Here is a 27,924-nt window from a genome sequence, read left to right on the forward strand (position 1 = left end):
TTTCAATTACATTAGTAAAAATACAGCTTATATCAGAAGTTATTCTTCACAATTTCTTCTGTAACCAGAACTTGCTCTGCCTGCAGGGATTCTCAGCCACTAGAAACCTCTAAGTGGTTCAAATGGTGTAATGCTTGCTGTATCTACTTTTTTTCCCCTTAAGCAAATTGTTCAGCTATTTCTTAAAGAGGCTCCAGAAGTCCTGACACCATCTCCTGAGAAGCTCAGCTTCCACTGAGGCTTTCCATCAGCAGCTCACTTCACACACACGTCTCAAAATGGGCCTCCTGCTTAAATATCCAGCTGGAAGATGACTGTGATGTGCTTCCCACTATGTTTGATACCAGGACCCCTCCAGGCTGTCAGAAGTGCCTTTCAGGGGATCAAGCCCATGCACCACACCAGCCTCCTTGCTGCCTGAATTGCACGTCTGAGGTTTCTCACACGAGCAATGGACACAGCCTGTGAGGAGCCCGGAACGGCATCCAGAGCCTCCACCACCAGAAAGCCCCATTTACTATGGAACTAGAAATAGCAGAGGGGAGGCTTTCAGTGGAAAATGTGATGAGAATAGAAAGCAAGAGAGTAAAAGCCCTGTCAGCACATTTCATAGACAGTCTTTTTAATGAGGAGATAAACAGATAAAGCTTTCAATCCATGTATGGAGTTTTTTTTTTTTTTAATTTGAAAAGAAGCTAACCAAGCACAGAGGATTCAATATAAAACAAAGGCAGAGCAAAACATTTTTAACAAGGCCTAAACAATATGAAAATTGTCAATTCTAGTGCCACAGAAAAACCAAAGGTCTCCTCCACTCCCTACCCACCCTATTTATTTTCTTTAATTATCTTTTCCTTTCAAGTAGGTGACTGCAGTGAAGTCAACAAACACACAAAAACCACCCCCCCAGTCTAGCGTGGGCCCCCCAGCTTCACTGCAGCAGCACTGCAAGTCAGGGCAAAGATTAGGAGGAAGCTAAGCATCCCTGCTGGAGTCAGCTCCACACCACACAGTGTGGATCTAGACCTCCCCAGATGTCAGAGCTCAGTGCGACAAGACTTCGTTCCTGTTACACAGCTCCCAACTACAATATCTGCCACCCTCTACAAGCACTGGATGTGCAAAGAGGCTGCCCTGCCAATAACACGCTAACTTGTTTCTTCATCTGATGCAACACATCTAAATCCAGCGTAAGTAGAAATTCAGTGTTCAAAAACCAGCCCGAAGCTGTTAAGGAACAAGAGAAATTTCTTCACATGAAGATTATTTTAAACACAGAATTTAGGAAACATGACATGGGACCCAGAAAAGCAACTTTGCAAAAGAAAGTTCTCTCTTCACATGCCACGCTGCAAAAGCAGAATTCTCTCCCACCACGGTTTCTTCCATCATAACCTGAAATAGTAACCTCAGACTGGGAAAAGGCGGGGAGTGGCGGCAGGTTATCTCCAGTGGCCCCTTGAATGTCCCCTCCCCTTGCTGCTGACACTCATCCTTCGGGTGGAGTCTTCAGCTGAGTTCTCTCCCATGCACAAAGACATTAAAAGCCAGCAAGCCTCCAGTGGAAGGCTTTATACCCTCTTTTTATCTTCTGTGCTGTGCTCCCCTGGGCAGCTTTCAACACCTTCACATATCATATCTGGCACCTTCAAAGATGAATGATTTAGAGGGGCTTTCTGCACAACCTGCAAGTACCACCACAGCTTTATCCCGGCTCTTCTAAGAGACTCCATGCAAACATACAGCTAAGGACTTTTCCCTAGACAAGGATAAATATATATCTATCCAAACCCCAAACTTAGAAATGGAAACAAACCAGTTGAATATAAAAAAAACAACTCACTGTCATACTTGACAGAAGATAAATATTGGGGTTGGGGGGGGAGGAGGGAGTTATGTTTCAGATGCTGTATTTCAGGTTAGCAGAAGATGATGGCATCCTAAAGAGTCAACCACAGAAACCCACTACAAACACATATACACTTAAATGAGACACTGCTCCCAAATATTTTCAACAAACTGCTAATCTGTTGTACATTCAGCCATTCTGAATAGTCCCCAGGACTCATTTTCTGTGTTAGTATTCAGGATTTGGAAAAGTCACCCTGTAGGAAGCTGAACAAGCCTGTATCCTGTTGCCCAGGTTGTACAGAACATGCAATTTAAAGCATTTTGAAAAAGTAAAGTAGGGTTAAAAATTGCCTCCTGCAGATAGTTATTAATAAAGAAAAATTTCATCACTGACTACATGACAAATGAAATAAAGTCTAATGTAGTTTCTAATTTGTAACAGCTGGGCCAAAATTATCTCCAGACATTAAGGGTCACGATCAGAGCAGTGACAACACCACCGCAGCCCTCAGAGGGAAATTTCAGACTTCTGCACTGCAGGGCTGGCAGTCCCTGTCTCCCTGTCCAGCAGAGCTGTTCTCAGAGCTGCAGGTACCACAGCCTAACGCAGGTGCTGCGCCTGCAGCCGCCGTGTGCAGGAAGCCCGGGCTGCTCCTCGTTCTCCAGAATGACGATGCTGTAGTACGTGACTCTGCGTCCTCAACGCCGTGCGGTGCAGACTGAAAACATCCACCCCAGCTCTCCCCCTCTCATCTGAGTTTGTTCAAATAGCTTGTTAGAATGGTGCTCTTCCCAAATGACAGTGTAAACAAGTATCTGAGTTCGTTTTACAAATTCTTGCTTTCTTGCTTCTATTTAGCAGAAGCGAGCTGGGTCAGTTTAACCAGTGTACTAAAGAAAGCAATAAATTCATCCCCACTCAGGCATCCAAATCTGAGATTTGAACAGCCTGCCCAAATGTTCTGGGCACAAAAGCTTCCCAGTCAAATCAGGGAGATCTCATTACAGGAATTTCTATGTGAAATTCTGGTCTGAATCGAGTTAGAGATCCGGTAAGATAAAGAGACTATGTTTTCAAAAACCTCCTCAAAATACACACACTGTCTAAATAGATGTAGAAGTTAATATATCAGCTAAGGACTACAGATGGATACATCCAGTGATTGCTCTTGAGATCATGGAGTAAGCCCAGATGAAGGCAAAATTGCGAAATTAAATACTCACAGAAAGGTCAAACATCCTAATTTATTATAATAGTAGGCCAATCCAGCATGAAGTATGACTGCTGTTTTTCTTGCATCTGAACCCTAACTTTCAAAATACACCCTGTACTGCCTTCCTCCTTTCTTTTATTTGTACACTGACCTTGGTATTGAAAAATCTGCATATGCTACTTAATTTTTTAGGAAAGAAATTCAGCCGTTCAGCACTTTTTTTAACTGGGTATTTCAACTGGTCCAGAGCATTCACCTCTTACTTCTATTAAAAATGGAATTTTTTAATGGACTTTGTTTCAGTCCCACTCACTTTCATGGTATACATCCATAGCAAAGAAGCTTCTCCACAGATGGCAACTTTCCAGCATTTGCTTTCAGGCTGCTTATCATGAAAAATACAGATATATTCCTTAAATATTATGTGAATCAGAGCCAGAACTCCAAGCCAGAAATAATTACCTTCTCTGAACAACATTCAGCAATCCATTCCCTTCTTCCCCAGCCTACCAGCTGTCTTCAGCACAAGCAGCCATCCTCTTTCTTTTAACTGTCCTTTCATTTGTTTCTTGTGGTTTAGCCTTCTCCCATTTTTCTACTCACCCTTCCCACTCCAGCTGTTTACAGGAGTCATTGATGGCTCCATCCCCCAGGCTTTTTGCTCTCTGCACTCTGCTCAGCTTCCTCCTGCTGGGGGATCAAACTCCCACTGAAATACTTTTGTTGTGATCAGCTGTGGTGAAGCATCCTCAACCACTGAATAAAGTATCTGTGTTTTCAGTATTCTCAAATGTAAACATAAAATAAACAACTTCAGGTGGATGACTCAAATTAGCTCTTCAGTCTTGTTCCCTGTCTTTAATATTTTGGATCACTTCCATTTTTTTAATGAGGTTCAGGCATTACTTTAAGTGAACCACTGCAGAAAAAGTCACCAAGTCCCCTCTAGCCCCATTTCCTGATCACTAGAAACACAGCCACCCACTGACAGACCCAGCCATGGGGTATCTGCTTTCTTCTTCTCAACTCTTTTTCCAGATCCTTCCTTTCCTTCTGAAGGCACCAAAGATGGCTCTTCCCATCCATCTGAGTGCTGATGCCCATAACTCAGCTTGGGTTTTGGTAATGCTAATATCTCCTTATTTGATACGTGTGTCCTGTTGCTTTGTTCAGACCTGGCTTTCTTTCCACTAATCTATTATTACCAATGACTCTTAAAATCATTGCCTGCATTCTGGTTTTCAACTTCTTCTTTCCTTTCATCAGGCTTAAGCTATTTCAACCTTCACAGACTGACTACACGGAGCTATTGAAATGTCAGCTATAGTCTCAGGTTGGCCACCCTGTCCAGCAGTCACAGCTAACCTGGGAAGCTACAACATACAACATCATGATTTTTCTCTAATGAATTCACCATTCATCTGTCAAGTACAAACACACATCTGTCTGTCCTCACAGCTTTTGCTGTGCTCAAGTCAGCTGTAGCCTATCATGTCCATAATGTTATCATGATTATATATATATTATATATATGGACTACTTCCACCATATACACTACAAGTCTGTGGGGGAAAAAAAAATTCACTGGGTTCAGCTCTGTACAATCTGAACTAAATACCAGCCACAAAGTAACCTACATTTATTAAAAACTAGCCACAAAACAGCTCAAAAATATTTCCAAATATTATTATAACTGCGAATACTCCCAACTATTTCATAAAAAACATTCCCTGTCTAATTGCTGCTTTTTGCTTTGGAAGACAGTCACTAATAGCAACACTGATACTAGCATATGGAGCAGACTACAGCATTTCAAAGTTGCCAACAAGTTTAAACAAACAAATTGCAGAAATTAAAGTTTAAGCAAAACTTTCTTCCCAGAAACAAATACTGACACTGGATACAAAATATGAAAATGCCAAGCCAATACAAACACCAAAGGAGACAAAACAAAACCAGGCAGGAATTCCATTTTGGCACAAGTGACAGCAGTTTTGTGCCTGGATCACAAAGGAGCGGTTTCACTTCTTAAAATTGAAGCGTCTGTAGCCTCAGGTAGGCAGTGAAGCACCTGGCAAGGCTGGGGAGGATGATGCAGAGCCCTGTGCTCCCTCTGCCCAGTGACTCACCAGGGAAACACTCGCCAGATCTTTTCAGTTTTTAATTGTTTCACACCGGGCAGACTCGCAGTTCCTGGAGGGAGCTTTTCCTAGTAAATATTATGCCAAGAGATCACAGACTCTATGAGTGGACAAGCCTTGGAGGCAAAAACCTGGGTAATGCAACTTCAGTGATAGAGCTTTCTTCTGATGTGACCTACAGGATTAACCATAATCCTGGTGTGACTAAATATGTTATTTGCCATCTTTATTGCCCATGAAGGAAAATTTAAGGACACCCCGTACCTCTTTCGCTATTCCAGGCCGGCAAAGACTGGACTGGAGATAATATTCAATACATTTAGGCCCTATTTCATAATAGCCAGTTACTGTTTTTCCTTGTTTGGACAGATGCTGAAGTAAATAACTGTCAAGACATTAATAAAAAGTGTAATCCAACTATCAAAAAATTAATAAAAAGCAAACCAGACATCCTTAGTATTTTCCTCCCAACAAAAGACATTCTGTGGTCCTCAGCTCTAAGCGAACTGCTGCCATGCACTGAAAAAGCATCTCTATTTGCTGATGCAGATACAGGCAGAAGGGAGCCCTCTTTGCAGGGAGCCCTTTGAGTTACCTAACATGAGCCAATAGAATTAAAGACCCATAACAAAAGTACCTCAATCTTGAAGCATTGCCATTAAAGTTCAAAAAAAACCACGCAAAACAGCAAGCTCAGGCTGAAGTAAACCATTTCTAGAAAGGGCTGCTTTAAGAGCATGCTGAATATAACAGCTAATTTTTTTAAGTTATTTTGCTACAGGACACAATCATTTCAGACTAACATTACATCTGACCGCTGCAAATAGAGAAGCGAGCAATAATGCAAATCACGAATAACCAAATCTTATTCCATGACCTTTTCAATCAGATGCTACATAGCAACTTATCTCTGTCACAGATCATTGGTATCATCAGAGTTGCTCCATCAGATCATTCCTACAGTCCAGTCTACTATTACATCAGCAAGTCAAGTGAGGACACAGACATTTGACTTTCTCCTTTAATTGAGACTTTGCAAAAGAGAAGCAATTCCTTAGGGCTTTTTTTCCCTGCTCAAAGGAGGCCATCATATTCACACTTCACTATCTGAAACACTTAGAGCCCTCAGTGGTCCAGGACCAGGCTGTCTCCAAGACATTCCGTATGGGCAGTTCTACACTACCTGTGCAGAGTAGGGTCTGGGTATTCAGTGTGGAACCAGCAGCGTCTCACACAGATGTCTTCACTGCAACCGTCAGTACACAACAGACTGGCTTCAGTTCCTTCTGGCCATATCTTCTAGAACTAACTTTCAGAACTTTACACATACCCTGGCTTTTCCTCAGCTCGAATCCTACTGGCTGAGAAGCTCTGGTTGCACACAGCTAAGTGGTGGATGTGAAGCCGATCACTTCAGGCAGCACTGCACCATCACTGAGAAGCCAGCCAGACAGCGGTCAAAACCAGGGCTGTAAGAACACACAGGCTCCTGAGCCCAGGCAGACACTTTTCAACTTAATTGCCTTCCCTGTTCTTCAGATTGCCCCAAAGCCATCTGTCCCAGCCTGCATTCCTTCAACTGCTTGCTCATGTTAAGTACCTGCTTACTTAGCTGTCCTCAGTCACGTACACAGCTTGCAGCTCCCTGCCCACGCTCCGCCTTGCCTGGAAATAAAGCAGCTCCTTCTCAAGCTGAGTTTGAGTAACATTACACTTCACCTGGCTGAAAACAAACTCATGCAGGTATGACAGACCACAAGACTGTTTAGTACAGGGGAAAAGAGCACGCAGGGTAAAAAGGCTAAACTGCCCCATAAAACCACTTTGCAAACTCGTAGGAGGAAACTTCTGTTAAGTATTAGAGGATTTAAGCAATGAGAAGTCACATGCCTAAATAACCCTGTGGAGTTTTACCCTCATGCCGAGGCTTGATGGTTTTAGCCTTACATTGCAGCATAGCTGTCTTCTTGCACAACTGCAGGCTGAACCTGGGAAGGAAAATCAGCTGTTCTCCATCTGTACCTAAAAGGAGGAGGTGCTGTGTTTACTCACTCAGGTCCAAACAGCCTCACAGAAGTCCACATTAGTAGCTCCTATCAGAAACCATAGGATTTCCTCAGTATACACTGGTCTGTTATCTGTTATAATCACCAACATGAAATTGGGCACTGTGCTTACAGCACAGACACTGGCTGCACAGCAGGCTGCTGGCCAGTGTTCCCAGCCATCTAAGCAAGGTAAAAAATATCAACTGCTACCCATTTCTGTCCCTGATAAGGCTCCAAGGATGGTGGAGGAATGAATCATTCAAACACATACAAAAACCTTTTTTTTCCTTTTTTTTTCTTTTCATTATTAGCCTCATGTGGCCATTTCTGCCAGAGAGATTGGAATAACCCAGATGCAGGAATTAAATTCAGTTTCACTTCTCCCTTGCTGTTACTCAACATTAAAAAGGAACTATGTAAAACTTAATTTTTCATAGAAATGCCAGGATCTCCATCCCCATTCATAGCACCCCAGTGGCCACAGCAGTTAAACAAAGGACCACCAAAGCAGAGAGAACATAAAACTTTGGTACTGTTAACATAGAGCACATCAGGCATTTTAACAAGACTAAACAACAATAGCTACAGCAAAACCCAATCTCGTGCCCATTTATCACTGCCTGCATTTAAGTCTGTTGCAGCCTGTCAAGTATCTGGAAGCTCTTTCTGCCATCTGTTTCCTTCCTCCATGGGTGCTGCAGTTTTCCATGATTGCTCTCTCTCTCTCTCTCTCTCTCTCTCTCTCTCTCTCTCTCTCTCTCTCTCTCACACACACACACACACATAAAAGTCTTTACTTCTGTGAATCGTAAGAATTATTGTTGAAGAGGGCTATGAATTTTGAACCTGCCTGTGCAGCGTGTCATTTGCTTGGATTGGTAAAATTCACGGTTGCCTGTCTTCACCTTCTCAGAGCAGCATCAATATCTATTTTCCCCACTCTTTCTTTGTGGACTGGTAGTATTAAAGCCAGCCAGTTAAAATGACAAGAACTTACCAAGCTGTTTCCAGAATGCAGTGGCTTGCTGCTTCCACAGAAAGCTGTCACAACAATTACCAAACCAATTAACAACAACTAAGCAAAGGGACAGATTTGTAGAAAGATTTGCTTGAATTTCAGTTCTGAGTGGGAATCTTATTGCTGCCCTTTGAACACCAGAGTTTACAACAGATTGCAAATGGTACCATTTCTGCAGTACTGAGATTCCAGCAGATGAGCATCTGCCTCCTTTCTGTATGTAAATATTGCCCTTTTCCTCACTTCCTACAAAAGGCACCTATGGATTTTACTGTCTCAGGAAAAAGGCTGCCCTAAATATTTATGGAATACAATATTTAGGCAAATAGCCCTAAATGTTAATAAATATCTATTTGTACTTCTAACAAGTCTAATTTTCCCACAATGCAGAAGTTATATTACGTAATTATCTGTCCTTATACCAATAAAAAAACCTCAGGACTTTAAATTGTAAGCAATACTCTAGCAGAATTAAAAGTCTTTTAAACAACTTTCTGCAGCTATTAGCTTTGATAACCAAAAACCAGGGATGGGCTGGCTACCTAGCATTCATCTTACTTTTTGTTTTACTCTGCAGCACTCTTGCAGAAGGACGGGATTTCTCATAGGAAAACATTTCCATTTTGAACCTAAGCCTAAACCTGCAATGCAACATTTACATTAGGAATACCATTGCAAAGGAGTCAGCAGAAATACTCTGGTGTTAATAACAAGTTTGGAAGTAAAGAAAAAAAATCACAGAGTATAGTTTGCAGTAGAATTTTGAGAAACAAAGAGGAACACACACAAAAAACATTCTGTGCTATGTGCATCTCCTGCATTGGAGAGTTTTGATAGCAATAATAATGTGTTTACATAATCTCACTGGAAAACACCAGACCAATCTGACCTACATGTTTTAAATAACCTGTTGCTTCTACTTCATGGAGAAGGTGATATTAAACCCTTAAGCTAACAGTCAGAGCTGGCTACTGTTTGGGTTTTAAATAAGATCTGTTGCAGCTGATAAAACAAGTGAGAAAGAGTTTTGCAGATGGAAGCTTTGCATGAAAGCCTGATCATGGTAACACTAACTCAATTTCCACTCTCAAAGGAACAGCCATAAACCCAGCACACTAAGCTGACTTGCTCTATCCATAGAAGTATATCAATATCCACCCATATTCTAACAGGTTGTGGGAGCAAAGACATTTACAGAACAAAGATGTTTCTCAGAAGGCTGTATGTTTTGTTCTTCATATAAAGAGAGCTGAGCCTTATCCCAATGCCCCATGTTTTGAATACTGAGAACCTATACAGCATGAAGGACCACGGGCCACGTTAAAGCAAAAAACCAGCAACAGAATTCAGCACATCTGCCTCCAGAAACTGCAGAAGTGCATACAGAAGCCAGTGCTGAAAACATTTTTAATCGTGAAATTGTGTGGGAAAACTGGGAGGAGACTGTGCTGTCAGACAAAAGGGAAAAACAAAATCCAGGCATTCTTTGAATTAACTCCCAATGCCAAGCACTGCTTGCCTCCCTTTTTCCACCCTGACAAGCTCCACACTATGAAAGAGTAGCCCCCATGCAGCCATCCCTCTGTGCCTCCCCTCATAGCAGTACCAAGGGTGTTTGTATCCTTGAGGTCATCAGTCCAGCATCACTTCTTTCCCAAGAACAGAAAATAGCAGCAATTCACACAATCACTGAATAGAATGCTGGGGTATGTTGGACACCCTGTGAGACTGGGAGTGCTACAGAGTTCACAAGACACTCACAAAATCATCTGTGACCATGGGTCTGGCTGAAGCTGCTGCCTCTGATTATTAGAGGAATGGTCTCTGCTCAGTTCTCAAATTCCCTTCCATCTTCTAGCTCGTCTTTCCCCAAAGCCAACACAATTCCTTCTGGACAGCAATGCCTAAGGCATTTCCCAAAGGATTTGTTCCATGGCAATTCCTGCATGCTGCATCTGCCCAAGGAGAGAGCACTGAGCTGAAGGCCCAACCTTGCTTAATCCATCACTTTTACAGCAAAGGCTTACCTGTCTACCATGACAGCAGCACAGCCAACATCAATAATAAAAAGGTACCACAAGTAAAGAAATTGAGCTGTCTTCTAGCTTTTCAGTGTTTACAGCACATTCAGTTCATGTTTTCACATTATCCTGTACTGCAATTCTTTAAATCAAGTATTTAGTAAGATTCATAAAAAAATTGAAAAAACATGGAAAACATGATTTGAATGTAAGTCTGGTAACACTCCATATTTACTACATTCCCCAAAGGCCACCTTAAAAAAAGGGGGCTTTCTAAAATAAAAAGCAAGTAGCACAGCACTTTTAACTCCTAAAATGGTACATTTGCTTTGGGTTCAGATGTTTGGTGCGAGCTATGTTGTCTGCACAACCCTAACTGTTGCCTGCTGTCTGCATTTCCCTTGAGGAATGTAATTAACATCAAGTTAAAACCCCACCTCCAGCATCAGGGAGATAATTGAAATCTAAGCAATCCCAAGACTCTTCTTAAATTGAGAAGTTGCTAAACCAAAATGTAAAGCTGCAGCAAGATGCTTATATTAATTATACTAACCAACCACCAAGGGGCTCCTATCTAAGGGCTGTTTTCCATGGATAATTCATGTCAGCTTTTGAATGATGGTCCATTCCTCAACAACATGAGCAAGCTGTTACAGCTACTTCAGGCTTCGAATATGAAAGTGTAGTGACTGCTGAACTCCCCGAAGGAGCTAATCTTTAAAATATTATCTTTCAGTGCCTCCTCTGTCAAAACAGAGCAGCATTTCATGGGTTAGTTTCCAGCAAAGTACTGCCTTGTAATACCCTCAAACTTTCACCATTCAATGAAGATACCTGTGAGCTGACGGTCTGAAATTTCGGCCAAAACCATCTTTGAACTAGTTTTTAAAAGACACATCAGTGTTCCAACTGGTTTTTGCAATGCCTTCCCTATTAGGTTTAGGGTTTTCCCCCTGAGGTTCTGTCCAGCAAAGCTTTTCACAACTCCTCTATACGAAACTACATAGTGACTTACACTGATACGGTGGGTAAATATGCCATATATGAGTAAATCAATTTAATTGACTACCTACAAAGTTAATCAATTAGATTAACGGTTGACCTACTTAAAGATAGGGAAAAGTATTTGATAATTATTTTCTGGAAAACAGAATGCAATAGAGCATCACCATATAAACACACTCATGCAGTCCAGATAAAGCATGCTGAAGGTGAAGGACACACACACAGTACTGGAAGAACACGAGGCTCAATGGGAGGCAAAGGACTCAATTTTATATTGATGCATTTATTTGATGTTTGCAGTCTTGGGGGAGAAGCAGCAGGACAAAGGTTCTCTGTGATATATTAAAAGCTATCTGCTCAACACATTGGTGTCTTCCCAAAAGGGGCAGCTCAATGATCAAGATGTCTTTTGGATTTTTTAAGCCCTCTTCAAAGTTTGTGGCTTAACGAGCAGACAGGAAGAAATTGCTACAACTGCCTTTTCCATGGTAGCTCTCTCAGACAACCACATGAACAAGCCAAAATTTCACACTGCTGCATCTATGCCCTAATAAGCCATTTAACCTGCAGCAAGCTACAGCAGAAGTTTATCTGCATTCACCCTCAACTGCAGTCAGCAGTTAATCCGCTGCATGTGCTCCTAACACCCCCTGCTTCTGTCTAGAGATCAATTTACTGGACATCTAATTCTCTAACCCACTTTTTCCTGTTCAACTGACAGCATTTTGGGAATATACCTTGGGACCAGCTGATAGACATCAACCACTACTACAAACTGTTTGTTACTGTGGGGGAAAGGTGTGGGCCTTTCATTGCTGCGTTTTTTGGTTTTGGAATAAAAGGCTTCACTGGGAGAGACAGTGCTCATATAAAGGTTACAAGTTCAAGCTCCACAACTGAGCAAGCAACAGCAGCTTAGCACCATCAGCCTCCTCACAACACTACAGCAGCTCAGTCTGCAGCATGGTTTCACACCTGCATCACTGGATTAAGGCAGTGACTACAGAGCAGAAAGCCCATTCAAATCGTTTGATGAAAGGCTCCTGCAGCAGTGCCATGCTACTCAAAAAGACCTATTTGTACTGAATGCTGGAGCCAGAGCAATCCTACTAAGTCATTCCTTCAGATATTTGTCAATCAACGGACAGGTACATTGATGAAGGCTGCACTGTCTTCTAGTGAAAAGTGCTTTCTTTCTGTGCAGTCAATCTGAAAGCTGTAATTCTAGCCGATATCAGACAATGTATAACATCACTTATAATTAACAAACCTGAAAATCAGCAAATAATTCTGAAAGGCAACTGAACAAATGATGTCAGGTTTTATGACAAGACAGTTGCACCAGAGGCAATGCATCAAACAGCTAGATGACATTAAACTTTCTTCTGAAGAAACATTCACCTGCTCTCTATTAATTCACTTACTTGATATTTAAGGACTGACAGCACTGAAAAACGTGTCATTCCATTAGACAGATAGCTGTCCTGCCTCAGGGGGAATGCCAATAATGTAATGGAAAGAGTTCCAAGGCTGATGTCGTCAGCCCGGGTCTGCCCTGAGCAGCTGTTCAGAAACCCCACACAACCATTCCTCAGGAAACCACAGACACAACAGCATAGCCAGAAGTTTCCGAAAAATGAAAAGCATCTCTCATCCCTCAAGAGAACCTGGGTAAATGGAAAGAACAAACAAGGAGGAGAAGCAGAGGGAATAGCTGGGAGTCAAGGCCTGCTTCTGCTGAAATGTCCTTTGAATGAGGCAGTTCCAGGTGGACGATATAGGGAAAAACAAATCTACTTTGCAAGGTAAATTAGAACAATTCACTCATGGTTCTTGCATTGAAGGTAGTCCAACGTATTTCATTCAATATCTAATACACACAGAAAAAGTAATTTTATTATTTGTATTCTTATTTGCTCCCAAGAATGTCCTTTCCTTCCAGTTATGCTGTGCTTTGCACTGGTAGCTAGAAAGCTCTTGCTAACACACCACTGTGTTGTTTTGGTGACTTATTTTATTCATTTCTTCCCCACTTTTCCCAGAGCCTTTTCCTGACAGACAGTCTGAGATGGCTTCAGCTGCATATTTTCCCTTCAGTCCTGATCCTCTCAGAGAGTTTTAGGGTTTCTTCATGAGATGTTGCCACACAATTAAGTTCCCTGAACAGCAGCATTGTGTAAGGACAGCAGCACTCCTTGGGATGGATTAATTTCACCCTCCACCAACAGCAATTGTAATACTCACAATGCAAGATGAAAGGTAAGAAGCAGAAAAACAAACACTTCGGGGAACCTGATTACAGGAGAGTCCAGCAGTAAAGGGAGTCTCCTGCCATTTCCCTTTGTCAATATATTCAGCGATGGCAGATCCCTCCACAGACAGGCTACTGCTACTCACTGCTGAATGGGAAGTGTGCAAGATAAGAGATCCTGACTATTGGGTTGCAGGCTGTATATTACTCCCTAATCCTTTCAGACAAACTGACCAGGTCGCTGATTTTCTGATGCCTGGATTTGTTTCCTGGCACATACCTATTCCCTAGCTAAGAGGTGTGAAGAAAGCTGGGTTTGATATCTTGAAAGCAGCATGCCAGTACTTCTCAGCCCTTCTTGATCCCTCTATCTCAAAAGCAGAGCACTGCTGGTGGAGTGCCATCTCGACCAGCCGGCCCCCTCAGCACTCTTTACAACTGTCTATTATCTTTGTGTGACCTTCGCAGCACTAACCAAGTGCAGAGAGGACCAGGCAAACAACTCAAGGAAGAACACTAAAAATACCCCAAACTTGCGTTAGTCACAGGACTGTGGCCCTGCTGAGAGCACCAGCCACTGCCCAGTTGAGCCGCAGCCCTGCTTTTCCGGCTCAAAGGGATCTGCACATCAAGTAAGCTCAAACTCTTTCATTTAGGTTATTTTAAAATGGCAGTGAAGAAACACAGATCTCTACTGCTGAGTTTTGTCCCATGACCAAACCAGAGTATTAAGAGGCGGCTCACTGATTCCAATCAGCAGTGGCATAATTTAATGTTCAATAGCTTCCTTGTGCCAGTGCACCACCACATCAAAGCTCTGCCACTGTGGGTCATTCTCCTGTGATTTTGTGAAACCAGGCTTCCTCTCACCAGTTTGTCAGAAGACTCTGCAGAGGAAAGTATTTGTTCAGTCTTTAACATGGAAAGAAACTCCTTGCAGACACAGGAACCAAGCCATAAAACTTCAACACTGAGCTAGGGAATACGAGGATCTATTTGGAACAGCCCTCATCAGCTAGATTCAGCTACTTAATTCTCATCTGGTTAAAATAAAACACAGTGTTTAGGATGGATGAGGGCTAAAATTAACTTTAAAAAAATAATTTTAAAGTTCCTGGGCCTGGCAGGGTTCCAGGGATTAAAGGGCAAGCAAAGTCTAAAAAATCAAAAATCTAAAATCAAAATCTAAAAAATCTAAGACATGGAGACTCGGACAAATGGATACGAAACAGAGTGAAAACCAACTTTTCCACTAATGTGAATGGTCACCTCCAAACTAAACCCTTTCACTCACAAAAAAGCTGGCTATGATAAATAAAACATCTCTATTTTCCCCTTGCTTTTAAAGCAACCACCGGTGCATTTCTTAGGCACACCAGACTTGGGTGCTCTTTTAATAACTTCCAACAGAAGACTCCCAGCCAGCCAGCAACCCACAGGCAGTTCAGAGGAACAGGAATGTGTGGGTGCAGAGGCTTTTCTCTGTGGCTTCCCCACCAGCTGGTGCTGTGGAAGGGAGGGCTGAGGGCAGCTGCTGTAGGACGTAAATAGGCAACAGCTGTTTGGCCATATGCTCAGTGGGGTCCAAAGGGTTAAACTCTGTCACCATGCAGAAGCACACAGGCCCAAAGCAATACCCCTGCCTCAGGATCACTGCTTCCACTCTTTGGTGTATGGGTGGAGGAATGAGAAAGAAAAACACTATCTCTCAATTTCTTAATATTTTATTTTGAAGACAAAGGCAAACCTCTGAGGGAAGTGAAAGCTATTAGCCATTGCTCCGTGCCATTTGTCATGTGAAGGCACTGATGCAATGCTGCTCGCACCAGTACTATTTCAGACCAACAAATTCAAGTGCATTTCAGTGCATGGTGAGAGTCATCTTCAAATACAAGAGACACTTCTTGCTGCCTATCACTGCACAGCTGGAAGCAGCTCCAAATCCCAGAGCAGCTTGCTGCTCCACTGCAAGTTTACAGCACACAGCTGAGCCTTACAGGCTCAGCTACCAGTTCCCTAGAGAGGTTTGGGTTATGCTTGGCACCCTTCTCCTTTTGGGGGGCTGGCAATGACCTTCCTCTGCCTCCCACCACTGTCCACTCCCACCACTAAAACTCCAGTTTTAGTGGAAACAATCTCCTGATTGGGGCACACAAAGGCAGCAGCTCTTTGTGGAAACAAGCTACTCAAGAGGAGTTGAGACTAACCACAAACTGCAGCTTTACAACAAAATCTAAAACACAGTCTCAGCCTGCTCTTCCTGTCAGCCACAAGCACAAGGAAAGAAGCATTTTGGGGGAATCCTCTCAGACTGGGATGAGACAGACTGACCCACTGGGTACACAATTGTAGCACTGTATGGAGTGTTACACAGGGACAGAATGGAGCCTGGAATAGTTTTTAAACTGCGAACTTAAATAATTCTCACATCTTTCCAACCCTGTTGCAAGGATAGCTTATGTGCTGTTTTTTGTTGAAGGAACTTCCTGAGCTTTGCTGTTCCCATGGGGCTGGAATAGGGCAGACTTAGCTGCTGGCCACAGCCCCCACATCCAAATGTGATCACTTACCATCCCAAATAGTTTGCATTCTGCCTCTAATGCCAGGAACTCACTTCTTTCATCACAGCACTCATGCAACATTTAATGAAGACCCATACCACATCTGAAAAGAAGTGACTGAAAGAAAGGGATGACTTATTTAAACTCCCAGTGTCTCCCTTTTCCCCATCAAGTGCAATCATACAAATGCCCTCCTCTGATACAAACTCTTACCAGTTAACTAAGTACCACTTTCCTGGAGCATAGACCAGGAGTGAACTCTGCTTCTTCCAAAACCAGTTCTGATACAAACGTTAAAAAAGAAAAGCAATACAACTAGCTGCCTCCCAGAGCACTGCAGAAGGACACACGGACAACACAAACCACTGTACATTAACAAGAGCTGCTATTTCTGGTACAAGCCTGGGCCCCCTGCTTCCTTTGGCCAATTACAGTAATAGTATTTGGCAGTAGTACCAGAACTAGTACAAAAACAAGACCAAGATGTTTATATAGAGAATCTGCAGCACATTTGTAACCTCTGCAGTTACTGATCTCACCAAGCCAGTAGCATCCCCACTAGGGCTAAGAAACTGAGAACACAGAAGAAACCCAGGGAAGCAGAGTTTAGGGGCTTGCAGAGGCAATGGGCATCACACCATAGATTTACACCCAAATAAAGGAACTCCATCCTGACATTCCCTTACATGCAACTTCAGCTGCAGTGAAAATCTTAAGGATAAAACACCATGCAAAGAAGCACCCTGAATGACCAGGCAGAAAGTCTGTTTTCTCTGTTTATTACCCCACCTTAACATAAACACTGGTATGTGGGCCAAAACTCCTATTAAAAAAAAAAGAAAAAAAAAGAATGGTAAATGGCACTGTGATGGTCCTGTGAGAGGTCACAAGAAAATGGCATGTGTAATGGCTGGAATTTGGCTAGGATTTTTCTATTTACTCCAACAATTTCACCTCTGTGAAGAGATCTCATTTTCTTCTTTGGGCTACATCAGGAACATCATATACTGTCACTTCTTATGACAAGGTGTAGTCATAATGTCGAAGACCACAGAAGCCAAAACGGTGATTGTCCAGGAAGAAGACAAGCAAGCTTCTATTTCTCAAGTACTGTATGGGAGATTTCTCTGGTACAGAGAAACCATTTGCTAAATCTGGTCAAGACAAACTACGTCATTCTTAAGTGTGACTACAACACAACTTTCAGTCCCAAAATTAATCGCAGAATGCAAATAAATAAATAAATGAAAGAAAACACAGAGTATAGCATGAGGTGGGATTCTCATGCAGCAAGTGCAGAAGCTGGAGAAGAACAAGGATAGTACTGCATAAATCACCTAATTACATAAATACTTCTCTGTCACTGCTGTTTCACACTACTTGCTGTGTTAGCACAACAAACAGAACACAAAGTTCTGCAATAAACACTGGTGCTATTTATTCTGCTGCTCTCTCTATTTTGGACATAAATACACCCATGATAATATAATCACATGAGAACTATCCAGCTTTCTAAGCCTTTTCCCTGTCCCTCTGAGGTTATGGGTACTTAGCACAAACCATTTTGACAAAACTGGACTGTCAATAAAGCTATGACACCATATCTGTTTATCTGTAATCAGGCACTCCACAGGTATTTTTCCCAAAGCCCTGTCTTTAATCAAGTGCAGCTCCTTTTTATATCTTTTTGAAAGTTAAAGGTAATGAAATTAACTGCTGTAAGTGCATGCATCAGACACACTCACTACCCCTTACAGAGCAGACAATTATCTCCAGCAAGCAAGTTAGGTAGTGCAAGAAAGAATGCTGGGATACATTAATCCATGTAAATCAAACACTGCTAGTCTCTAGGAAGCAAGTAAGATAGATACCAAAGCTTTACTCTTGCTAAAATGCTGTGAGTTCATACTCTCTCCAGTTTCACTACTCATGGTGTTGCTATATTTAAAGGAACTGGGAACTGTTTCACCAGCTAAGAGCCTCCCAGGAGGGGACAAGTCAGGCTGCAGACAGCTGGCATCAGCCACTTGGCAACTGCACTTAGGCATTTGGGGGAACCGAGGCTGAGCTTCTTGGAGAGAGGCAAGGATTTTCACTGGATTCTTCATGAAGTGGTCAGTCTCAGAAAGTCAAGGAAGATACACTTTCATGGAAGCCATACAGCCTATTTTAATCCTATTTTAAGAATCTAACAGTATTTCCTTACAGTTGGTTGACATCAACAGGATGCAGGTTTCTGCTAGCAAGTGCAGGTTACTTCTATACGAGGGATATCTTCCAGAACACGTTTTATGCCATTTATACACTCACATTTAGATTAATGTATTCCGTGTGTCCCATTGTTTCTCCACAGCTTCCTTCCCAGGAGTTCATTTTCCTCTTGGAAATAGTCAGAGGAAAATAAATTGCTCTTTCTGAACTGAAGGGATATTCAGCAATTAATTCATAAAACAGGAGACTTACTTGAACCCTCCCTTTTCAGTTTCTGAAAATAGTTCTTTTCCTTTCACAAATTAACTAACTGGGTAGAAAAAAAAAGGGGGGGGGTGGGTGGGGAGGCCTGGGTTTTTTTTAGTAAACTACTACTGGAATAGTTACAACTGTATCAATGGTTATCAAGTGTACCTTTTTATGGCAGTGAAAAAACAGTTCTGAATTCCATAACTAATGCTTTTTGTAGACACTTGTTTGGCTTGAGAATTAAATAACAAAATGTAAGCTTCCAAATGGCTTTCTATTTGAGGCTTGGGTGACTAATTATGCCTGAATAATTATTTAGATGCTGCTTGTTTTGATATCTACTTGATTCCCATTCTCTTTCTGTGGGAAAGAGATTTTAAATACTTTGGAAGAAAGTTTTCCTGACTGTGAAACAGAACTTTCTTATGCAGTATTTAAAATGGAAAATTTAATTCCACAATTGGAGCAACATAAACTAATCTGCTTCTTGGCAGAGAAAGCAAAAACATTTCTGGCTGCAACATGTGAAAATGGATAATGACAGCGAAATCTCAACTGCACCCTAATCCCCCACTTCTTAATACTAACTGTGCCACCTCAGCATTACCTTAGTTTGGATAAAATGTATATGAAGCTGAAAATCAGCTACCTCAAATGCCAAAGTTCCCCTTCACTGAAATACCAAGGCTTTCAGATACAACAGAATATTGAGGGGGAGGCTGGGAAGAGACCAAGTTCTATGGGAACTTATAAATTGCATTTACATCAAAGTAGAAGGATTGAACATTCATTTTACGTGTCTGGGAAGCCTCCAAAGTAATCCCCAAAATTTTTATTTTTTGTCATACAGTATGGTAACAAATACACTGCTGTGCATGAGTGATGTGAACCTTGGCCTGCCCTTCAAACTCTGGTTTTCAGACGCATCAGAGACTCCAGAAACCTATTTTTGGTTGTTCAACAAATATTCAAAACTAAAAGCAGACAGCTATTATACCTACATGGGTGTGCAAATATAGCAAATGCACTTTTTTGCAGGGACTTGTCTCTGGAAAAAATGTAACCTAAACATGTCTGTTACTGGTTATTTCACTGCAAAGAAGAAGTTTAATACACTGCTGTAATTAAATGAGTAAGGCAGAACAAACAAGCCATTTAATTCTTTAAAAAACCTGTTACCACTAAATTCACATAACTGTTTAACTCTTACTTCTTCCATCCCCCCATGAGGTTATATGAAACTTTTGAATCCCTCTCTTCCTCCTGTTTAAAATGTTGATAGTTTTGAGCTTTTACCGTTGTGTGGATGTGGAGAATGAGAAGTCAAAAAAATTTGCATAGTTTTAATTACACAATTACATATTTACATTTTACTTCCACAAAGACTAAATTACAGCATTTCCTCCAAAGACTAAAGATACAAGATGTTATACTGGGCACTCATGCTGCTTTTTGGATTGTCATTTATTGCTAAAAATGGCACCAGCAAACATGGGTGCAGCACCAAGGCATGCTCTCAAAGAGGAACTTAGTAAGGCCAGATCTCCTGTGCAGTGAACTACATCCACTCATGCATAACCCAGGAAAAGGCATGTCAAGGCTTGAATTTTAAATCTTTACTTATTAGCTTTTTAAAAACGCATGTGAACCAATTAAGCCAGGCTTGATTTTCACAGAATCATCAAAGTTGGAGAGACCTTCAAGATCATGTGCTCCAATTGCCAACCAGCACCATCACAACCACCCCCTAAACCAACCCCAAGTGTCACACCCAGATGGCTCTTGAGTACTTCCAGATGATGACTTCGCATCCTCCCTGGGTTATTTATTCCAATGTCTGACCACTCTTAGAGAGAAAAAATGGAATCTGAACCATTCCTGGCACAATTTAAGGCCATTTCCCCATATCCTTTCATCTGACACATGGCAGAAGAGACCAACCCCCATCTCACTACAACCTCCTTCCATCTACAGAGATAGTGAGGTCCCCTGAGCCTCCTTTTGTTCAGACTAAACACTACCAGCTCCCTCAGCCACTTCTCATAAGACTTGTTCTCCAGACCTTTCACCAGCTCCCTAGCCCTTCTCTGGGCACATGGCAGCACCTTCATATTCTTTCTGACCTGAGGGGCCCAGAACTGGACACAGCACTCAAGGTGTGGCTGAGCACAGAGGGACAATCCCTGCCCTGGTCCTGCTGGCCACACTGTTCCTGATCCAGGCCAGGATGCCACTGGCCTTCTTGGCCACCTGGGCACACACTGGCTCATGTTCAGCCACTGCTGACCAGCATCCCCAGGTCCTGTTCTGCTGAGCAGCTCTCAAGCCACCTTTCCCCAAGCCTCTAAGGATGCATGCACATGAACTTCCACGAATTTGAAGCTATGAATTTACTGTCAAACTCGCCTGCTTTCAGTGCTGATGGGACTGTGTGATGTTAAATACCTCAGACCATTGTAAGTATTGCCCATTCCAGTGTTTCTTCTCTTGCAATTAAAAAAACCCAAGCAAACAAACAAACAAAAAAAACCAGAACACCCCAACCCCACAACTGTGGAAGTGTAAAACATTCAAATCCAACCAGAATTTTTTTTTTCTTCTTTCAGGCACCCAGGATGAACTTCACACTCAAGGCAAGTCAGTTTTGAGACCGGCAGTGAGGTTGCTGTCACCTTGACTTCTTTCAACTTTCATTCAAAAGTTCACTTGAATCTTGTTTCCTATTCTATTCAAACACTGGAAATCCTGAGATCCTCCTCCCAGCCTCACCCTACCCCCTCAGACACTGCAAAGACCACAGTAACATTCGCATGAATTCGAGACACTCATGTCATCTCTTGGCACACGTTCCCAGGTCAGCTGTGTGATGCTGCTTCCTCTCAGAAGAATGAGGAAACGTTGCCAATCTCTTTTCTTCCTCTCATTTTTAGACACTATTTCACAACAAAGCACAACCCTCATGACATTTAAAAATAAAAATGTCCAACCATCAATTTTCTCTTCCTCCCATCCAAAATGTGTTTGATATGTTTACTCAAATATTTAAATTATGATGTCTTTCCTGTGCCTGATGTAGTCATATTTAAGGTATTGCAGGTATTTTTACAAGATGCAGGTGTAGTCAAAGTAATTACCAGTTACAAACAGATTGATCTTTTACCAATTAAGAAACACTGAACAGCGATATTTTAATACATAACATCCTGCTTCCAAGAAAATATGATTAAAAACGTATGCCAGTGAAAAGGACCTAGTATGTTATTACAAAAAAAGAAACAATAAGCTCTGCAAAATGCTGTATTTTAAATAGACACTCTACTGAATACAATGCAGATTATCTGGGAGACTATGCAAATATCACAAAAGAAAGATGAGAGGAATTTTCACTGTGACAGAGGATTTATCAAGAAGTTAAAAAATAATTTTTTTGTCAATTGAGAGAATTGCTTGTACAACTCTGGCATCTGATACCAGTTCAATGCTATTTGGATGCTCTGGATTCTCCTTTTTGTCTTAACTTGGTCTGTTTTAGAGACCACACAAACATTCTTCTGCTAGAAGCATTTGTTTCTTGAAGTTATTATTAGCCACGAAGATCTAAAGCAGATCTGTTCTCAGCTACATTCATAGCCCAGATGGGGATATTGTGAAGACTCTGCATGAAGAATCAAAGCCAAGATTCCAGAGTCCTGTACAAGAGACCCACAGGAGATGAAAAGAAGGCTGTCTTCAGCATTTTCATCCTACAAGCTATTTATGGGACTATGACTTCATAGTTTTTTGTTCTCAAGTAGCACAGATGTGCTCTATCAGTTCATAGATTTGGAAAAAGAAGTGTGGAATGACTGAAAGGGGAAAAAAAATCTCTTTTTGCACCTGAAGTTGCAGCAGTACAAACATGGAACTGATAGGATATGCTTTGTTATTACTGGGGCAGAATGTTTATTCACTTAAATACTTACATTATATTTTGTCTGACCGTCATTTGTCTGAGGAGATTCTGAAGTTAACAACAATAAAAACCTATTTTTATTAAACAAGTTATTTTTTCCCTGTTCTCAGCTTGTTTAATATGCAGGAAGAAATCCTGTCTGAATTAGCAAAGTGCCTTGATTTTGACTTGTATGTTATATGTTATCTGCATGTTATTTTGTTGAAGGTTTGTTTTATTTTTAAACCAAGCAACGTCACTTTTAAACAACACATCCTATCTTCAGAACTCAAGAGAGATAAAAATTTAAACAAAACTTGAACATTATGGTTAAACTAGATTATCCTAGGTCATTTCCTGCTTAAATGATTGTATGATTCTGTCCTCTGTAAGAGTGAAGATATTAGTAGGTCCAGGAAATTGACTTGCTGTGCCATAAAACAACTTGCACGTATGCCAAAGAGGGTGTAGTAAAATTCCTTATTGTAGCTATAAGTTTGAAATACCTTCTGCCAATAATGTTTATGGGGAAAATACATTATAAAGCAACCAAAAGTTTCCCTTCCTATAATTTTTCATTTACATACCACATTACTATCTCCTTTGCATACATGAAAATTCTATTTGCCACCAACTGAAAAACATACAACATCCAAGGACAAAGATCAAAATGTATAATGAATTCAAGAATTTGCACTGGGATGTCCCTGAACACCAGGATGCTGCCCCAGAATCTCTCCTGATTCACTTGAGTCTTCTACAGAATATCACATAGCATCATAGAGTCACAAACAGATCTGAAAAATTTTAAGGAATACATTTTCAATGCACAGCCCTTATTCCACTCAGTGGTAAAAAATTAGCAAGGGAGGTTCCTTAATTAGGAAGTGCTAAATTTAGGATAGCAATATTCATCTCAAAGGGTCCCAGCCATCCATGTTTATTCCAGCAACTACAAAAATGCACCTTATATATGTGCATTCTAGTGTATAATTTACAGCACATAACTTTAAGGGTTTTGAAAAATATTTGTCCAATAAATGTGAACACTCTCCCATTCCTTTTTCCTCCCCCAATCTCCCGCTTCCACTCAAATGAGGTTAGCTAAGAAAAACCCTATTCATAGAAATTAAGAACTAAATATCCAGTCCACTCTCACAATTAACAAGTAGCCTCAGTCAATGTCTATGGCATAAACCTGGCTCTGAGGGTTTATAAACAGGCCCCTGTATATTTTGATTTGAATGAAGTATGTCTGAGCTATTAGAGATGCTCGTACCAGTAAGAACTACTCCAAAACTGCAAGACATGTGTTCTGCATTGCATTAACAGAAACAAAACTGTGATGCTTTAAAAGTCATGGATTAAAGGAAATAATGTTCTGGACTAAATTCTTATGCTTTTGATTACTTCTGTGGTGTAAATGTCTCAGGAATTGGAAGAGTGAAAGGTTCTCAAGCCGTTATTTTGATGGTACCAGGCACATGAGTTTTTCCTTCCTCCAAGACAAACCCAGCAACACACAATGCTGAGAATGCAATCACAATGTTTCACAGGTCTTGCAATCAGAAAGTTCATTAAACATACTGTTAACTATTAACCTGCAGCTACTGACCTGCAACTGCATTGTCACTCAGCTTCCATGGCACTCATCCAGCTCTGAATAGCCTAAGCCTCATCTTGTTTTCAGGACATTTAGCAACTGACAAGATCAGTGCCTTGACAAAGCTCAAAGCAGAGAAGATGTATGGGTCTAGCACTAACACTTTCTGTAGAGCATGCCATTTGAAGTAAAACACTGAGCCTCAGTCCTGAGACATAAACCTCTGTAGACCTGTGCAATTCCATCTTTGACCAACCAGCTCCTCTAATCACTAGGATGACCACATTTTACTGCCAAAGAGATCCCTGAATGCCAGAATCCTCAAACCCTGCACATAGAGAAAGACAATAGCTGGATAATGGGTGTGCTGCAATCCTCCCCGATTTACACACTGTCTTGGTCTACCACTTTTTTCTGCTTATTATAGTAATTAATCCAGCAGATCCATGAAGGCACCACACTGGTCATTTCCATCAGCTAACTTGCAGGAGCTATACATCCTTTCAATGAAGCCTCAGAATAGCTCATTTTCAGTCCCTTTACAGGAGATGCCAGGTCATACCACCTGTAGATTTATGACCCCTTGGGAATGCATGATAGAAGACACTTGAAGGTTGCAGCCTGTGGTACAGACTAATTGCTCAGGTAACAGGAATTGGATATAAACCAGAGATCTACTGCTGAAGCTATTATCACTTTAACATCAAAAATATGACGCTTACCACTCAAAGACAGGCTCTAAAGAGCATAACTAGGAGACTGGTATGCAGGAAAAATAAGTCACCTTAAGATATTATTGTAAATGTGATATAACAAAAGTATTCTCTGGCAGTCTGGCAGCTGCATAGAAGCACTAGCAAATCTGCAAAGGCTAAAACTGTTTACTCCTGATACAGTGGACACATCCACTTGAAGTGCTCTAGATTGCAAATCAAAATTCCAAGTAACAAGCTGCTGGATAGATGTTGCAAAATCATCTGTTAATTCTTTCAAGTCTTGTCAAATAGAAGATCTCTCAGCCTCTACCAAAAGAAAAATCATCTAGCAGTAGTTGATATAAATAAATTTAATGCAATAAAAAAATTACCCAAACTCTAAGACCAGCTCATAAATATGTAAATTTCATTGTTATGAAAAGACTAGTCAATCAACTCTATAAAGAGATAGTGAGATATTAACTTCTTTTTATTGTTAAGTGCCCATCACTTTTACCCAGATAGTTGAAACTGCAATTTGCAAATACACAAAGCTAGCTGAATAAAGACCAGCATCTCATTTCTCTCCAGCTAAAAAAAGAAATTAATGTAATCAGCACATTTTCTCTCTAGATGAGAATGACAAATACAGTCGCTAATGCATTGTGCTGCATTTCTGGTCTTACAGCTGCTTAAAGCTTCCACTTTCAAAAAAAAAAAAGTCTCAAAAGTAGACAGTTGTGAATGTAACCTATGAAAATGTTTTCAACTTTAAAAGAAAACCACTTTCCTCACTGCCTAACTCCTTGTAGTGCAAATCAGGAGGAAAAGGGAGGAGACACAGCATGCTCAGATTCCTTCTCTCTGTTATTCCAGGAAGCTGTTTGGGAAAGTAACTGCTCAGGCTCGGCATTTCAGAATAGCTTCAGCTCCCCCAGCCACCAGCAAAGGGCTTCCCCTCAGCCAAAGATCATGCTGCACCCACGCACTCTTCAAAGCTCCTCCTGCTGATCCTCATGACCATTCCTGGAAACTGTTATTTGTGCAATCCAAAGCACAGCTCCAAGCACATCTCCCTGGTCAGAACAGCACATGCCTAACTGTTACAAACCACTCTGCACACAGTGCGAGGGAATCCATGCAGCTCCAAGGCATTCCGTAAACAAGCAGACATTCTGCATAACAGACAAAAGTGTTCAACAGCATAGTGGGAATTTAAATATAGGAATTTAAAATGCATATAGGAAGGACATCACTGACTTAATTATGACAACCATCACATTTTCTTTTTCTTTTTTTTAAATTCTTATGGTTACTTACTGTAGTTATCTAGCTTTAAAATGTCAGAGCACAGGCACAAAAATGGGTATTAACCACATAAGCAGGCAATGCAATATGCTGCTGCTTTTCTTGTATTTATATATTTTATGCAAATAATACCTGCAACTTTACTTCTGTTTTTCCACATCTTCTAGACAGCAGAGAACAAACCTACTTAAAGCAACACAGGAAGAAAGTACCTGAAAGACTGAACATGCTGGCAGGGAACCACCTACATTCATCCCTTAAGCCTGATGCAATTTCTACTCTTACACTTTCACAGACTTCTGGCTAACCAGAAAGGTGGCAGAAACTGGAGGAAAGCTATCTTCAGTTCTCCTGTTATTTTGTATTCTTGATCTCATTTCTAGGCAAATAGCCTGCAAAAGAAATCTCCACAAAGCCTCACCACAGATGGCAGCTTGGCATTCTCCAGCCAAGCTCACACCTGCAGCTTCCATGACCGCTGCTGCAGCTGGGCTTTTTGTCTCCTCTCACTGACAAAAACTGCAAAAAACTCAAGTGTTAAGTGACCCACTACCACCATCCATTTCATTAATGAACTAAGTCCATAGGAAATCAAGATGCAAGCCTCTACCCTTGGCTCTGCTCCCACCAACACAGCTCTGCTTATTTCACAGAAAGGGGTAACCTTCAGACAATTTGGGCATAGAATCATTTGCATTGGGAAATTCCAATCCAGAAGAGGAAGAAAAATAAAAGCAAACAAAACTGACAGTTCTGAAGAGAAACTGTCAGGAACAGCACGAGCCATGGGAGCTCTGTGCTGAACAGGTCATAAGCCCTGTGAGGGCAGATCTCTTCACAGCAGATTCACTTGAACTCTTGCAGCTAACCACCCCCAAATGGGAGTCACCTCTCTCTCCACAACACCTTACTCTCTCCTGGCCATGACATTCCACTCCAGGCTGTGGCTTGACACAGTCCATGAGCACCAGGACAGTCACATTATAGAAGGTGGTATGTTTTCTTGCACAATCTGAATTGTGGCAAGAATCTCTCCACCTATGAATTTTTTGCAAAACCAGAGATGACAGACACAACCAAACCCAAAAGTCTGTATTTCCTTCAGAAATCCAAGCAAGACTTCTTATGGGTACTAGTTTGATTAATTTTTTTTCTACATATATATTTATACAAAGAAGATGCACCTAGAGCATTTTCCAGCACACCTGCACTCCAGAAACACTGCCTGTTCCCACGCCTCTCTGTGCTGGAGGGCCCCAGCCATGGCTGTGTCCAGCAGAAGGCTTGCAGCAGACTAAGCCCTGACCAGCCCTCCAGAGATAATCAGGTTAGATGATCTAATGGTCCTCCTGGTCCTTAGAAAGAAAATTAGCTGTGAATCACTTTGATGCTTTGAAGCCCTGGTCCAGTTTCTCCCACAGACAGAGACCAGCCACTGCAAGATGAAACTCAAATTGAAGCCAAGTTTTACTTCTGTGGTCAGCAGCACAGACATATTTCAAAACCAAGGCAAAGCAGATGACCAGAGAAGAAAGGTGAAGCCAGACAGTCTTCTCTCTGTCTGTGGGACAGGGAGGCATTCAGTGCTAAGAAACAAAAGGGTAGGGCGACAAAGAGCCTGAGAGGCTTTCTGGCCAGATGCTTTCCATAAGTAAATCCTAAAATGGCAGCCACTGGTCTCCACTATTCATTATCTCAGTCATTCTTATCAAAGAACAGTTTTCACATCAGCTGGGCAAAACTTTGCCTCTTGCACAGGTAACCGAATAATCTTCTAGTCTTGCCTCACCCTAATAATTTAAAAATATTAAAAAAAA

The 27,924-nt window shown here is 41.4% G+C and overlaps 1 protein-coding gene and 1 long non-coding RNA gene across 15 annotated transcripts in view; one reads left to right on the forward strand and one right to left on the reverse strand.

Moving 5' to 3' along the window:
- MTSS1 (MTSS I-BAR domain containing 1) overlaps window positions 1-27,924 on the reverse strand; it is a 125,594-nt gene that overhangs the window by 64,080 nt on the left and 33,590 nt on the right. The window contains exon 1 of one of the 14 annotated variants that reach the window (XM_058833446.1): window positions 7,154-7,178. The exons of the other annotated variants lie outside the window; for them this stretch is intronic. Within the exon in view, the coding sequence (XP_058689429.1) occupies window positions 7,154-7,163 (10 nt within the window). The 5' untranslated portion in view covers window positions 7,164-7,178. Of the gene's footprint in view, window positions 1-7,153; window positions 7,179-27,924 lie in introns of those variants that run through there. 14 annotated transcript variants of the gene reach the window in all.
- LOC131576577 (uncharacterized) lies at window positions 12,889-23,881 on the forward strand. Its single transcript, XR_009277009.1, has 3 exons — window positions 12,889-13,103; window positions 13,341-13,557; window positions 21,177-23,881. It is a non-coding gene; the product is annotated as an uncharacterized LOC131576577 (long non-coding RNA).

This window comes from Poecile atricapillus, chromosome 2 (genome assembly GCF_030490865.1).
Source record: "Poecile atricapillus isolate bPoeAtr1 chromosome 2, bPoeAtr1.hap1, whole genome shotgun sequence".
Classification (NCBI taxonomy): Eukaryota; Metazoa; Chordata; class Aves; order Passeriformes; family Paridae; genus Poecile; species Poecile atricapillus.